General features: G+C 39.4%; 1 protein-coding gene across 2 annotated transcripts; it reads right to left on the bottom strand.

Annotated features, from left to right (window-relative positions):
• Positions 1 to 1571: 1571 nt before the first annotated feature.
• Positions 1572 to 16993, bottom strand: slc22a7a (solute carrier family 22 member 7a). 2 transcript variants are annotated; one of them, XM_051675483.1, is made up of 11 exons: positions 16859 to 16963; positions 16432 to 16709; positions 9014 to 9117; positions 8441 to 8595; positions 6728 to 6896; positions 5255 to 5378; positions 5025 to 5134; positions 4724 to 4938; positions 4399 to 4507; positions 2743 to 2949; positions 1572 to 2004 (listed from the first exon to the last, which is right to left on the bottom strand). In XM_051675483.1, the coding sequence occupies exons 2-11, from the start codon at positions 16567 to 16569 to the stop codon at positions 1914 to 1916; spliced, it is 1422 nt and encodes a 473-aa protein (XP_051531443.1). In that variant the 5' UTR covers positions 16570 to 16709; positions 16859 to 16963; the 3' UTR covers positions 1572 to 1913. The 2 variants fall into 2 exon arrangements, with proteins under 2 accessions (XP_051531443.1, XP_051531442.1); XM_051675482.1 differs by having other exon boundaries at positions 16432 to 16993.
• Positions 16994 to 17097: the final 104 nt, after the last annotated feature.

Genomic DNA, 17097 nt, shown 5'->3' on the forward strand with positions numbered 1-17097 from the left:
GACAGACATGGGTATCCCGTGAGGAGAGACTCTGCTCCCACTGCAGTCTGGGAATGATGGAGACAGAGCTGCACTTCCTCACAGAATGGCCAAAATCATCAGAAACCACTATTGTCCCAAAATTAACAAAATATTTCCCCAATTTAATAAATGAACCCCAAATGAAAAACTTATTTTATCCTCAGCGAAAAAGCTGAATGTGCAAATATAGCCACAAGATTGGTAGCATCCTGCCATCTCCTGAGGGACAACCACAACTAAGGAATGAGCATTCAATAAATGTATTATTAAAAATGTAACCCCCCCGCTCACACCGCAAACCCCTCATTACACATGAATGTAGATAATGTTTAATTTAGTTTATATAGTTCATTAGTTTAAAATTAACTTGATACGTAATTGGATCATAATATATATATATATATATTAATAAATATATAATTTAAATATTGAAATAGATAGACAGATAGACAGACAGACAGATAGAGAGACAGAGAGATAGACAGATACACAGACAGGCAGACAGAGAGACAGACAGACAGACAGACAGACAGAGAGATAGATAGATAGATAGACAGACAGACAGACAGACAGTTAGATAGATAGATAGATAGATAGATAGATAGATAGATAGATAGATAGATAGATAGATAGATAGATAGATAGACACACAGACAGACAGGCAGACAGACAGACAGATAGAGAGACAGAAAGATAGATAGATACACAGACAGGCAGACAGACAGACAGACAGACAGACAGATAGATAGATAGATAGATAGATAGACAGACAGACAGACAGACTGAAAGATAGATAGATAGATAGATAGATAGACAGACAGACAGACAGATAGAGAGACAGAAAGATAGACAGATACACAGACAGGCAGACAGAGAGACAGACAGACAGACAGACAGACAGAGAGATAGATAGATAGATAGACAGACAGACAGACAGACAGACAGACAGATAGATAGATAGATAGATAGATAGATAGATAGATAGATAGATAGACACACAGACAGACAGGCACACAGACAGACAGATAGAGAGACAGAAAGATAGATAGATACACAGACAGGCAGACAGACAGACAGACAGACAGACAGATAGATAGATAGATAGATAGATAGATAGATAGATAGATAGATAGATAGATAGATAGATAGATAGATAGATAGACAGACAGACAGACAGACTGAAAGATAGATAGATAGATAGATAGATAGATAGATAGATAGATAGATAGATAGATAGATAGACAGACAGAGAGAGAGATAGATAGATAGACAGACAGATAGATAGACAGACAGACAGACAGACAGACAGACAGACAGACCGAAAGATAGATAGATACACAGACAGGCAGACAGAGACAGACAGACAGACAGATAGACAGGCAGGCAGACAGACAAAATGTCTGAAAAATTCAAAATCTCAGTCTAGAAAAGTGACTATTACTGAGTGCACTTCATTCCATAACACAAAATTCACTGTATTTTAATCAAATGTTTTCATCATTACAAGAAAACATGCATAATGTATACAAGAATAATCCAAACATTCCCAGCATTAATTCTGCTTTTATTCCTTTTAAAGGCATACAGCATCATCTTATGTTCAATTGTTACATAGACAACTATACCATTGGTGTTGTTTTCTTCTGTAATCACATTCTCAGAAACATCAGTGGCCACTGAAAGAATCAGATAGTCATCAGTATATCTTTACTGCTTTTATCCAATGCTAACTTTGATTAATTTTAAATATAATGGATTCATTGTTTTAGCAGTCTGCTTAAAGAAATCAGTCCGATGCCAGAGTAGGATTTATCCCTTGTGGATCTTAACTAGTATTATTTATTTATAGTTGTCAATTGGTGAACCGTAACATGACATGTTTGTTTAAGCCTTTAGGAGTTCTCTTCTTGTGAAGCTGCTGGAGCTGAATTCATCTCATTGAGCTCAACATCCATCACTGGTTCGGTGGATACCAACATGTGCCTTTAATAAAATAAAATAAATAAATATATATTGAGACTAATGTGGCACACTGTGTCAAACTGTATATCAATAATTGGATTATCCTTCACAGGTACAAAAATGCAATCCAAAATGTGAAAGTCTGTTTTTTAATTATTAAACGCAATCAAACATCTTTTTAAGCCTTTTAAACTTTTATTCTATCGAAAATCAAACATGGATGTAGAAAAGTGCATTTTAAAGGAATATTCTGGTTTCAATACAAGTTGAGCTGAAATGACAGCACTTGTGGCATAATGTTGAATACCACAAAAATGGAATGGAAGTGAATGGGGTCAATTTTTGGAGGGTTTAAACACAGCAATATGAAGCTAAAAATTTTATTTCTTACACTAATTCTTCTGTCAAACTCAGGTATTATTTGAGGTATTATGTAACGTTTTTTAAATTGTCCTTTTTACGGTTGTTTTAGGGTTTAAGTGTTTGTTGATATTACATCGTCAGTGCAAATCTAGATTTTTGCTAAAGAGCTTTGCACTCCCTTATTAGATCAGCTACAGCACTGTATCATTGCTTAATGGTTTCTAACTGACAAGCAACATACTTTTATACATTCTAGTTTACAAAGGTGCAAATGACTTCATTATAGTATTTAATAATGTGTAAGAGCATTGTGCATGTGAGATGCTTGTTTAAAGTATGGATCTCATGTACAGTAGGTGGAACACTAGTTCACATTTATTCTATCTGATACTCTACCTTCCCTCCTCCACATCCAGAACATTCTCCGGAAGCTGAACATTTGTGGTCTCAGGCAGCAGGAAGACCACACACCCGCTGAGAATCGCTGTGGCAGCAAACACTAGAGGGGGTGCAAACCGCCACATGTCCTCAAACAATATGACCATCGGGGCCAGAGAGCCTCCTAAACGGGCTATGAAAGAGGTGTAACCCAAGCCGCACTGCCTGTTTAAGAGAGAGAGAGAGGGTGATTTCTTTCATACCAAAAACTCTGGTGCCATCTCATATGTGGTTTACAACTTGTTTTTCTTCATGACCCAAATTTTACATTGGAAATCAATAGCGACTCAACACAAAACCTGTAACTTGTATTTAACGGAGTCTTGGTTGTATTTTCTTTAACCTTGCATAGTTTGTTCATGTTTTTTTGAGGATGAGGGCATGTCCATGTTGGCATCTGTCTAGTGACCAAGATGAATTTGCATCCAAAACAATAACCAAACATCAAAAGATACGGGAGTGTTCTTCCTTTTAAAAGTTGATAAGCCTTTTAATTTTTGATCTATCCTATCTCTGCATGATTATATTGTCAGTTGCATTCTATTATGTGCATTTAGCATAGTTTTCTCCCTATACTTTGAACCCACAACCAGGCCCATACTGAATCTTTGCATGCAGAATTCCACAGAAAAAAGCTCGGAGGATCATCAGAGACTCCAGCCACCCGAGCCATGGGCTGTTCTCACTGCTACCATCAGGCAGGCGGTATCGCACCAGCCGACTTCATGACAGCTTCTTCCCCCAAGCAATCAGACTTCTGAACTCTTGATCTCTCACAATCAATATACATCAGCACTGCACTTTATTACTCTTATTATCTCACACTGGACAGTCATAAATTATATTCTCTCTTAACAACACACTGGCAACTGACTATCAACCAACAGCCTGAATGTCAGTACAGTACAATTCAACCTACTGTATATTTTATATATACTATATATACAGTACTATTTTTATTGTATAATGTGTATTCTATATTGTGTGTATTGTATACTGTACATTTTATGTTATTATTTGTATATTGTGTTGTGTGTAATAATGTGTATATTAGATTTTAAATTGTGTTGTGTAAATCTGAAGTTTATTGTAAATTGATATGTCTCATCACTGTCATGACTGCTATGTTGCTCAGAACTGCACCCAAGAATCTTGCAGATTTTCCAGACATCCCCTGCCAGTTGCATGGTTGTTTATTAAATATTTTAGCCAATTTGATCATGTTTTTGGCAGGTATGAAGACTCTAGTACTCTCAACTCAGTTTAACACATTTACAATGTTTAAATCCATTCCACAGAATTCCACAGATTAAAAAAAAAAAGAAGAAAGAAAAAACAAAGTGCAGAAAATCAGCAGATTTCGTTTGGACTTGGCTGCAACTCACCAGTTGAGAACCACTGATTTAAATGCCTATGATACTACAGAAACCTTAGCTGAGGAAGTAAAACGTCCATTTATTCGTACATGTTACGCAAAACCAGTGATAGGTCACATTTTCAAGTTAATGAAGTTTACAAAGTGGTTTTGTAGATTACCATCCTCTTGAAAAGATCCAAAACTTCCCATACATTGAGTTTTGTACCTGCCTTTTGTTTCTCTATTATAGAAATTACCGGAGTACAGTCGGGTAGAGCTCAGATGTGTACAAGAAGGCGATGGTAAACGCTGCCTCAGAGAATCCCTTCCCAATAACTGCAATTCCTGTACGCACAGCAGCAAAATCTGGAGATGAGATAACACAAGAAAACACAATGTAGTCAGATCCAAATAATTTATAAAAACATTAATATAAGGCATTTTAGGTAAAACGTCTTACCAGTCTTTTTGGCTAATTTTGATAAGATTTGCTCAGTCACGTGAATGGGTTTTGAAGAGAATATATTGTTCTCTCAAAATAGCTCTGGTGTCATGGACAGAATCAAAACAACAAAAGAGTACCTGTTGGGATTACACTGTTTATTCCAATCAGAGCTCCTGCTATAATGAGGGACCACGCCTGCCCATTTCTTCGTCCAATCCAATCCAGAGTAAAGTAGGTCCCAATTTTAGCTGGGACTTCAATGCATCCATAGACAAACTGTGTGAGATAGATGTTAAGTCCAAACCCAGTGATGTTGAAGCTGATTCCATAGTAGGTAAAAGCAACTGCAAACCTGCAGATTCAAAGAAAGAACGATACATCTCAATGGGAAGAAACTGAGTTTGTCTCCCATCATCAGGACATGACAATAGAACATACCAGAAAATCCCAGAGCAAATGACAATCTTCCTCAGTTTTGGTGTCTTTACTAGATCAAGGTAGGAATGATTCTTGTTGGTGACCTCAGGAATGGTTATCTTCTTTAAGGTCTATTTAGGTGAAACTCATACAAATTAATTAGTGTTTTTTTTTTAGAGAGAGAGATAAGATAGGATAAGAATTGTTCAGCCATTATTATCATAAATGAAAAGTTGTCTAGGTGTATTTACCTCGATGTTTATTTTATCAGTGTAACTGTACTTTCCATTCATCTTGGCACATTGGAGCAGATACTTCTGAGCCTCCTCCACCCTGCCATTGGCCAGCAGCCATCTCGCTGACTCAGGAATCCACCTTTTGAGATAAATTGAGCATGAGTGAAAATGTTCAAATATTCTTGTAAACATGAAACAAATGGTGCATACCAAAATTAATCATTGCATCATTAAATCTACTTAAAATGACCGTTTACTTTCTTTATAAACGTTCTTGGTCAAATTGTAAATGATTCGTCAAAGCACGTTATTCCCAAAAAAATATGTATTTGTCACATAACCTTTCATCAAAATGTAATAACTTGCTTCACCTCTTAAACGACCTGGTAACACTTTACAATAAGGTTCCATTTATTAACATTAGTTAACAACATTAGTTAACATGAACTAACAACAAACAATACTTTTACAGCATTTATTAATCTTTTTTAATGTTACTTTCAACATATATTAATGCATTGTAAAAAAAAACAAAAAAAAAACATTTTTTAACATTAGTTAATGCACTATGAACTAACATGTATATTTTATAACAATAATATTTGCAGTGGTCTCCTATTCACTCCCATTCACCGCTGTCGAAGTTTACCCTCAGTGGTGGTTCTAGCTTGTATGGCGCCCTGGGCGAAACCCGCTTCAACACGGCCCCAAAGTTGTTGACGGGGGGGTTCTGTGTGGGTGCCCGTACCCCCCCCCCCCCCAAAAGCAAGATGCCGCCCATGTCGCCCATGCCTAAATCCTTCACTGTTTACCCTGCAAACGTTTACTTCTGCGTTCCAAAACCCGGAGTGTGAATAAGGTCTATTGTAAAGTGTTACTGTAATGTATTAAGATGTTAGTGCTTATATATTTTTGGAACACTAGTGATTCCATTGTTGTAGTATGTTGGTACATGCTGGGAAATGTTGTTGGGAAGCAATACAGTAAAAACGTGGCACAAAGTTCGGACAAGCGTCTCGTGTGTATTCTATTTGGTTAATACATCACAGTTACCAACAACTTTATTTTTTCGTCTGATGTCATCAAGCCCTCTTGTCTTTCAAAACCAAAATTTACCCTTTGTAATGTTTTTGTAAATTCATTATTTGTTTGGAAATCGGACACTTGACCATTATCCATCTCTTTTTTCCTCCATTTTTCTTTTATTGTTTGCTTTTGAAATCGACATAGCTTTTAGGACACGTCTACGCTAATACGGTTTCATTTGAAAATGCATTGATTTCACTACTTTTACGCCTCTCATCCACACTAGATTGGCATTTTCCTCCACCAAAAACAGGGCATTTAGAAAACGCTCTCCATTACCGCATAATTTGGAGAACGATGACATTAGGAAACTGAAAATGGAGTTCACAAACGAAGATGGATTAGTGTGGATGTGGCCTTAGTGTTCAACAAACACAGTTCACTCGCATTTCCACCACTCACCACCAGGCAATAATGCCGATAAGGCAAGGTGATGTCACCACCAGGATGAGGTGCCTCCAATCTCTGATGAGATATGCCAAAAGGGCCAGTAGCATGTTCCCTACACTCCATCCAAGACTGACGATGGTACCCGTGAACGTGCGGTGTTTAACGTCTATCCACTCGACACCTGGGGAGGTTTCAAAATAATTAGATTCATTAAAATGAGTTACCATTTTCTCTTGTTTAAAGTTATGACGTTAACCTCAATCCACAGAATTTGAGGCAAAAATGAATAAATGAATAAAAAATTAAATAATTATTATAATTTTTACTTGTCCCTCCTTTTCTTTAAAAAAAAAAAAAGCAAAAATCGAAGTTGCAGTGAAGTACTTACAAGGGAAAATTAAGGGTGGGGTTTAAAAGTAGAAATGTGACGCTTATAATTTTATAAATGCACTTACATTCATTAATTCTTCTGTTGAAACTTTTGTATTATTAGAGCTGTAAAATTGTCAACATATTATGCAACAAATGCTGTAGATTGAGCTTAACTTGCATTGAACCCGGAATATTCCTTCAAAGGTGAAGTGTGTGTTTAACACATACAGCATAATCATATAGCATATTTACATAAATAGTAATTGTTTCCAAACAAGTTTCCCAAACAAAACCACCCTGGTCCAGACTGTGAATTTGGTGACAGAAGTTCAGAGTTCTTCAGCTGAAATCGGTCTGTGCTTACTGAAATTCGAATCACTGCCCCCAGTGTCCAAAGCTGGAAGAGTTGTTGAACGTATGCACATGTGTGAGCTCCAGTTTCCGAGTGAAATGTCCACAGATGGGGGTGGGGGGTGTCGCTGTCTTTTTCTGCATATCGCTGCCCCCTTCGGCATATCACGGCGCAGTTTTGTGGCCCGTTCTGCTTAACGCGGCGGCTCATTTCAGCTTATCGTGGCTCATTTGGCCTGGTTCGCTGCCGGCCCGGTTCTCCCGGCCAGTCCGCCCCTGATTGGCCCCAAAGTGCATCGGCCCACCGGGAAAATGCCCGGTATGCCAGATTACCAATCCAGCCCTGTCCACAGAGTAGCACCAAAAGCGAGTTGTTGTTGTTGTTGTTTTTTTGTGTGTTGTAAATGATGTAATAGAGTCAATAGGAATGCATATTTTATTTACCATATGACCTAACCCAAACTCCAACCCTAATCTGAACCGTCAGTGGAGTGAAAATGTAATCTTAAAGCAAAAATGCATCCTCCAAATCATGCTGATCAATGATTACGTGGACGCGATTACTTCCTGGTTTTCGTGTTCTTTGAACCTGTGCTTCTAAGGCTGCTCACGCAACGCTATCAGTAGGAAAAGATAAACACATTTGAACTGATGCAAAAATGTCTGACAGGGGATGCCGCTTGTCAGTAATTCGGCAGAATGGGGTCAATGTCGGGTTCAGAAACATTCAGTAGCAACATTTCCCACCCCAACCTCCCATCATTGGTTAAGCAAAGAGTTGACGTGTTGAAAGGCTCAAATTAGGCCTTCATTTCTACACGATTCAGCTTACTTACAGTTGTCTCTGCACATTAATTACACACTTCACCTTTAAAATTCATGGGACTTATGGCATGGGTCTGTGAAAAAGTTGAAATTGAACAGTCAAGTACAGTTCCTTTCAAATCATATCTTGTAAAATGAAAGACATAATAGAGAGAAGGAGAGAGAGAAAGAGTTTACACAGGGCCACTGTGGTTATTGACATCCCAGTAAGGGCCAATCCACACAAGGTTCTCGCTATGGCGAACATCACGTAAGATGTAGAAAAGGCCTCCACAGTTCCCAGAATTGCACTGGCCACAAAAGACACCTGAATCATCGGCTTACGACCAAACCTGTGGGGTGATTTTAAAGAAAAGAATTACAAGATCACTTCATTTCATGTTTTATGAGGGAAACAGTGTGCACATTCTCTCTCTTGCCCTTTCCTCTGTTTCGGCTGTGGGCTTTGACTGTGACATGTTCCATGACAAATAGTGAGAAAGAAATGTTGTGACATTTGGACCTTCAGTTGCACAAGGCCAGAACAATTATTTGTATGTACAAATCAACTATGCAGGACAAATCAAGGAGAATGAATCGCTTTTCTGTCTCAGACATGTGAGCAGAGACACATAAGAGAGACTGTTTCAGCATGCTGTATAGAAACCATGTGACGTGCTCTCATCCTAAGGCATCTTTGACCTGGTAATGTTCAGGGAAGAAAGAAATACCAAAGAGAGAAAATTATTAAGAAAAATTCACAATGCATACTTATCAGCCAACTGGCCAAACATGATAGCACCGATTGTCACTCCGATGAAGAAGAACGTGGCCAGGGCTTGGTTCAGCTTTTTGTTGTCGCATACTAAATCCCACTGAAATGAGAGAGATGAATTTCACTTCAAGCTGCTTGCAGCTCTCTTTCGCATCTTTTAATTTTGAACATATTTGTTAAAGAAAGTACAGTAAGTGTGAATTTGAGAATCCATCTGATTATTCCAGGCTTAAGGGGATAGTTCATGCAAAAATGAAGATTCTGTCATCATTTACTCACCCTGATGTTACTGACTTTCTTTCTTCTGTGAAAACACGAAAGGCTGAATGTTGCTTCAGTCACCATTCGCTTTCATTATATCAAATAAAGAATAACATTCTGCCTATCTTCTCCTTTTGTGTACCAAAGAAGAAATAAAGTCAGATGGCTTTGGAACAATATGATGGAGAGTAAATATTGGGGTGTTTCTTCAACTTCGGGCAATTTCATGTCCCAGGGGTTGATGTTTATTAAATTTAACAAATGTACAATTTTCTTTATTCCACGCCTTCATCATTTCTTTTTTTTTATTTTTATTTTTTTTTTTTTTACTTTTTTAATGCCTTTTATGTGTAGATTTTACTGTTTTAGTCTTGTCTCAGACCCAGACTTTCAATGTTAAACTATGAAAATCCAGTAGAACAATACAAAATATTACATTTAAAACAATGAACATGCAATCAGGAGAAGCGATCTATCTACAGGAGTCTGCAGTTGCGTGTAAGTGTGTTTATTTCATTGTTTTATTTTGTTGTAGAGTGGTATTCATTGCTAGACTTGTGCTGTTTGTTTACTGTTTTGAACTCGTGTCACTTAAACGTGTGTTGGTGTGTGTGTGTGTGTGTGTGTGTGTGTGTGTGTGCTATATTGTTTTGACTTGTCCCAGGGTATTCACTGCTAGATTTAGCATTGGTTGTCCAGTGTGTGTAAAACTATCATGGTTTTTAGTGTCTATAAACAGTGCTTCACTTGTTTTAGAGTATTATTTATTGCAAAATTGCAGCATAATTTTTTTGCGGTGTACGGAAGTCGAGTTTGTTCCCGCGCTTGTCACTTCGCGTGACCCTTATTTTCAGTTGACCATGTGACTAGCTTTGTTGTGCTAAGTAGCATTAAGGCGTGTCCTGCTTTTTTCATTGAATGGCTCGTTATCATCGTGTATATATTTGACCTGAATGCTGACACGGAAGCGGCAGCGGAAGTGGTAGCCCTCGTGTAAAGCCCTCCTCATGTGAAGACCTACTTGGATAAAGACCAGCGAGTCCACCGAGCAAGGACATTGACAAGGCGCCACTCACTATAGCAGTTAAGTATCTTTCAATTTGATCTCTTGTCTTATTTTCCTTCTATTTACTAACAGGTCTACTTCACAAATAACACATGCCTTCAAGCACATCCCTGTTATCTGTTACAGACCGTTTACACGATATCGATGCAAGACCAAACGCAACCCACACAACCTATGGCCACTTTGCACTTCAGCACCTGCTCCACTCTCTTTCTCAGTGGGACTCTGGAACTGCCAGTCAGCTGTGAGTAAAGCTGACTTCATTCCAGCCTTTGCCACACAGTCCACCCTCAGCATCCTGGCACTGACAGAAACATGGATACGTCCAGGGGATACAGCAACACCTGCTGCTCTCTCCAACAACTTCTCCTTCTCTCACACCCCCCGACACACCGGTAGGGGTGGGGGAACAGGTTTGCTCATTCATAACAACTGGACTTTTTCACCACAATCTTCACTATGTAACAATTCTAGTTTTGAATTCCATGCTATTACTACAATGCAACCCACAAAAATACATGTTGTTGTCATCTATCGCCCTCCAGGTCAGCTGACAAACTTTCTTGAGGATTTGGATGTCCTGCTGTCCTCCTTGCCGGAGGATGGTAGGCCACTTGTGGTACTTGGTGATTTCAACCAAAACAAGACAAGCCCCAGGCCACTGAACTGAATGGCCTCATCTGACTTGGAAAGACTACACACCACAGCAACTCACAGATCAGGCAACCAGCTGGACCTCATTTTTAGACGTAACTGTACCAACTCAAATATTCTTGTTACTCCTTTACATGTCTCTGATCACTACTTAGTTCAATTCAACATGACCCTCCCATCTACATTAAAACAGTCTCCACCTTTGGTTTCCTTTCGCCGTAACCTCAGTTCTCTTTCACACTCACGCCTTTCCACTGCTGTCTCTACCTCTCTTCCCACACTAAATGTATATACCACACTTAATGTAAACACTGCCACAGACACGGTAAGCTCTACTTTAACAACCTGTCTAGACAACATCTGTCCTATCTCCTTTAGGCCAGCACATGCTACACCACCCAGCCCCTGGCTGTCTGACGTTCTTCGTGAACATCGGACTGACCTCAGGGCAGCTGAGAGGAGATGGCGAAAATCTAAAGATCCAGCAGATCTAGGTAAATATCAGTCTCTGCTTGCAACTTTTTTAGATAACGTTAAATCTGCAAAAACCCCCTATTACCAGAACAAGATCAACAGCACCACAGACACTCGCAGCTTGTTTAGAACATTCAACACACTTCTCTGCCCTCCCCCTCCACCACCTGACACATCACTGACAGCAGATGTCTTCGGCACATTTTTTACTAATAAGGTTACAACCATCAGCAATACATTCTCAGCACCACACCCTGTCAAACACCTGTCTCCTGTATGCAACTCTTCTGTCTCTATGTTCTCTCCTCTGACTGACACTGAGGTCTCTAAACTCCTCCTCTCCAACCACCCCACCACCTGTTCCCTTGACCCCATTCCTTCTCACCTTCTCCAGGCCATTTCTCCGTCCATCCTACCTGCACTTACACACATAATTAACACATCTCTACTTACAGGCACTTTTCCCACTAAGAAACCCGCACTTAACCCCACACAAATAGAACACTACAGACCAGTCTCTCTCATCCCATTCATGACAAAAACACTTGAAAGGGCAGTTTTCAATCAAATCTCTGCCTATCTCTCACAGAACAAGCTACTGGATGACAATCAGTCAGGCTTCAAAAGTGGACACTCCACCGAGACTGCCCTGCTGTCTGTCACTGAGTCGCTGAGATGGGAGAAAGCTGAATCCAGATCATCTGTCCTGATTCTGCTGGACCTTTCTGTAGCCTTTGACACAGTCAACCATCAGATCTTACTCTCTACCCTCTCCTCGCTGGGCATCACATGAACTGTGCTTGACTGATTTAACTCCTATCTCTCAGGTAGGTCCTTCAAGGTAGCCTGGAGAGGTGCGGTATCCAAGCCACATCAGCTACTTACTGGGGTACCTCAGGAATCAGTGCTTGGGCCACTTCTCTTCTCTATATACACAACATCACTGGGACCCATCATTCAGGCACATGTTTTCTCTTACCACTGCTATGCTGATGACATGCAACTCTACTTGTCTTTCCAGCCCAACGACACCACAGTGACTGCTCGAATTTCTGCCTGCCTGGCAGACATCTCGGCCTGGATGAAGGAGCACCACCTGCAACTCAACCCAGCCAAGACTGAACTCCTTGACTTTCCAGCCAACCCTGCTGTTGAACACAACATCACCATGCAGCTGGGTGCAACTACAGTAACGCCTTCCAAATCGGTCAGAAATCTTGGGGTAACCATCGACAACAGACTAAATTCCACAGACCACATCTCAACGACCGCAATATCATGTAGATTTACACTCTACAATATCAGGAAGATAAGACCCTTCCTCTCTGAACATGCCACACAACTGCTTGTCCAGTCACTTGTCATAACTAGACTGGACTACTGTAATGCTCTCATTGCAGGCCTCTCTGCATGTGCAATTAGACCCCTGCAAATGATACAGAATGCAGCAGCACATCTGGTCTTTAATGAACCAAAGAGAGCACATGTTACACCACTCCTCGTCTCTCTCCACTGGCTGCTGGTTGATGCACGTATCAAATTCAAGGCTCTAATGCTGGCATACAGAACAGTCACTGGGTCTGCTCCAGCATACCTAAAATAATTTGTGCAGAGTTACACACCCACTAAAAGCCTGCGGTCGGCTAAGGAACGTCACCTTGTTGTACCAACACAAAGAGGCACCAAAACACTTTCCCGGACTTTCAGCTTCATCATACCACATTGGTGGAACGACCTTCCCAACTCCATCCGTGAAGCTGACTCACTCTCTGTCTTCAAAACATATTACTAAAAACACATCTTTTCCATGAGCACTTAACCAGTCATTAAAAAAAAAAAAAAATAATTCCTGTTGCACTTTATTCTGTTTTGAATACTATTCTGATGCTAGTGAAACTTTGTAATACAGCACTTTTCATACCACTGTCTCCTTAAGATGATTCACTTATGTTTTCCTCTTTTTTAAGTCACTTTGGATAAAAGTGTCTGCCAAATGAATAAATGTAATCAATATTTCATTATTCAATATTTATTAGGTAGCACTTTAAAATAGGGTTACATTCATTAACATTAGTAAATGCATTAGGTATCATGAACTAACTATGAACAATATATTTTGTACACTGTTTATTAATTCTTGTTAATGTAAGCTAATAAAAATAAAATTGTTCATTATTAGTTCATGCTAGGTCATAATGCATTAACTAATGTTAACATATGCACATTTTAATTGTAAAAATATGTTTGTAAATGTTGAAAAGAACATTAATCAAGATATTGTTCATTGTTAGTTCATGAGATCTAATGTCGTTAACAAACTAATGTTAACAGATTTAACCTTTATTTAAAGATGCTGTTACGAGGCAGATGAGGATCTAAATTCGGCTTTAATGAAAAACAAAAAGGTGAACAAAAGTAACTCAGAATTAAATGAAACAAAAACATGGGAAACCAGGCACAGAACATGAAAACACATGTAAAGACTGACAAACGAAACAGGGGAAACAAGGGCTTAAATACACAAGGGAAGACAAGGAACATCTGGGGAAACAATCAGAGAATGAGGAACACATGGGGAAACAATCAGAGAGAACCAAACATGAAAAAACTACAAAAAGGACTACAAAACCACAGGAAACAGGAACTAAACAAGAATTTCAACATAAAAATCTAAGCAAAAAGCACAGGGAATATGTGACAGGTGCAGTATGTAACAATTTTCATGTAATATTCGCCATTTTTTTTTTTTGTTGCCAATGTGTGAATGGCTTGTAACGCAGCTTAAAAAATGAGCCCTTCCCGGACTTCCTAGGTTGCCTATTAAAGCCTGTAGACTGATTTTCATGAAAAGGGAGCGGGTTGGTTTTGCCAGGAAAATCCAAAGGATGTGACGTTTATGCGCGCTACCGAGAGCCTTGCCTCAGACAGTAATCGCTTCTCTTTTGCTATTCAACAGCATCAACAAACTGCAACACTAGGTAACGTTATCTTAGAGATGGAATCCAGCAAACGTCCGGCTCTCAGCACAACACCGACTCCTACACAAACTCAGAGTAAGCCAAAAAAAAACAAAAAAAAACAAAAACATTTATCTACTGAATCCCATCTGGCTAAGCGGGGACGTGATCGTGGTCAAGCGAAAACTATCAAAACCGGTCTTGGGGATCAAAACTGACACTGAATTGGCATTCACCTTATTGGACAGGTAAGCTTACATAACTGTAAAGCATGTGAAATATAGTGCCATAAGGATTGATGTGTGCAATTTTAGCTAACTTGATCTTGTCTGCTAATGCTGACGAATTGCAAGCTACCTTGCTTCGTAACATTCAAATAAATTCAATGATCTTCTCTTTATACTAAAAGTCAGGTATACGGGATAAATTTAAGCATATACACTGGTTTCTTGATTTCAAAACCTTAGGCATCAATTTCCCCCTTTGCTGTAATAACAGCTTCCACTCTTTTGGGAAGGCTTTCCACTATACTGTATGTAGTAACATGGCTGCAGGAATTTGCTCTCATTCAGACACAAGGCTATCAGTGAGGTCAGGAACTGATGTTGGTCGATGGGGCCTGACTTACAGTTGCTGTTCCAGTTCACCCCAAAAGTGATCAGTGGGGTTCAGGTCTGGGCTTTGTGCAGGCCAGTCAATTTCTTCCACGCCAGACACAGTAAACCATTTCTTTATGGACCTCACTTTGTTCACAGGGGCATTGTCATGCTGGAACAGAAAAGGGCTATCCCCAAGCAATTTCCACAAATTTGGAAGCAAACAAAGCCCAAACCAAAGAAACAATAAGATTTTTCTTTACTGGATTTAATGGAGTAACCAAATTCGTTAATTAGAAGGCGGTGTCCACAAACTTTTGGCCATATAGTGTATGTTAGCTGATAAGTAGTTTTAGTTTAGTCTCAAAGTTTGTAGTAAAACAATCATAGTTGTGTAATTTTAATTATGCTACCTCATCTGTTGGCATGATGCCGGTGAATCACGTTCAGTCTCTTTGTATGTTACGTCATTGTTTTGGCCGATGCTCGCTCGCGTCCCTATGGAGTGTGTGCACAAGCTCGAGCACAAGCAACAGGTAGTTGGCTGCAGTTCACTTAATGGCCACAGGTGTCATTAATAACAAGGGTTTCTGAATCTTACATACTGCACCTTTAAAGTGCTACCATTTATTGTGCAAACATTATTTCTATCAATTCTTCGAAAATTACGACTGTCCCACAGTTGTGACGTCTTTTCCACCACACCAAAAAAAAATTGCCCGTAATAAAGTTATTTAAAAGTTAGTGTACTTGTTGACCAAGTGGAAGTGAAGACCATGCTTGAGATGAAATATGAGACACGTAATGTTTGAAGAAAACAGCGAAAAATCAAGGTTAAATATTAGTACTTGTAAGCAGAATATTTTTACTGTGCATAATTTCCAATCAAGCTGTAATTTTGCCAAATTACACAATAAGAGTGAAAGTATTATCTAATCGTGTGTATTTAGGATACATTAAATGTTAGCTATGAAATTAGGCTAAACAAGACAAAGGAGTCAGCCATTTTATTTCAAAAATGTTAAAAATGTAATTTCCATCAGCGTCATTTCCAGCACAGAATTCTTTTAAACAATACAGAATTTGAGATGTGCTGGAAATGACACTGTGGTAGGAATTTTTAAGACAAAAATAACATAAATCTCCTGTGGTGCATGCACACACACTGTTGGACATTGTTAGACAAATTAAATAAACTAGTAAGAGCGTGGAAAATGTTTTATTGAGACTTTCTAGAAATCTTCAGTGCTAAAAGTGCACGAAAATGAAGAAACACCCATTGAAAGAAATTTCATTTCTGGGTGAGCTATCCCTTTATTGCATTTCAATATACTCACATAAAATGGAATAAATTGCATTTGAATATAACACATTTGGCAAACATCATGTGTCTCGTTCATTCTTACCTCTGTGGCAGTTGTTGAGGTGAACTGAGAGTGGTCGTACACCCATCCGTACTGGCACGGCACCGACACGTTAGATCGGTTGCCATACAGCAGGCTGAGGTCACCATTAGGGTCAAAGTCCATGGCAAGAGGGTACATCTTACAGGAGCTGTAAGAGCCATCTGTTTTTTGGGGGATGCTGAAGGACAGAATCTGTGAGACTGCAGGACTGTCTTTCTCTGTCCCCCCTGCATACCTGTCCTCCAGATAAGGCAGGGCACAACGGTGGGCTGGCACACCTGAGATGAAATTGTGGAGCAGAAAGTGCATTGGAAGGATGATCCGTGGGAGCCACAGAATAAAAAGAACCACAAACTGGAATTTGTTGAAGCCACCAACTTCATCCAGGATGTCCTCAAAACTCATAGCTGAAAGTGAAGAGAGTTACCAAGTAGATCTGATGTCCTGTTTGTTAGTCGGTTTCTTTTGCTAACACACGTTCTTTCTCTATATCTTGAGCCTCTCAATTAAATTTGCCTGTTCTTGAGAAAAGCTTGGGTGGGTCGTAGTGATCAGCAGCAAAAGCTTCTCTGAAGATATTTGCAATGCTGCATTATGTTATCATAACACTGTTCCCAGTTACACATTTCTGGGCCTGGATGAGACACAAGAACGTCTTTGTCTTGG

The sequence above is a fragment of the Myxocyprinus asiaticus genome, chromosome 37 (genome assembly GCF_019703515.2).
Source record: "Myxocyprinus asiaticus isolate MX2 ecotype Aquarium Trade chromosome 37, UBuf_Myxa_2, whole genome shotgun sequence".
Taxonomy (NCBI): Eukaryota; Metazoa; Chordata; class Actinopteri; order Cypriniformes; family Catostomidae; genus Myxocyprinus; species Myxocyprinus asiaticus.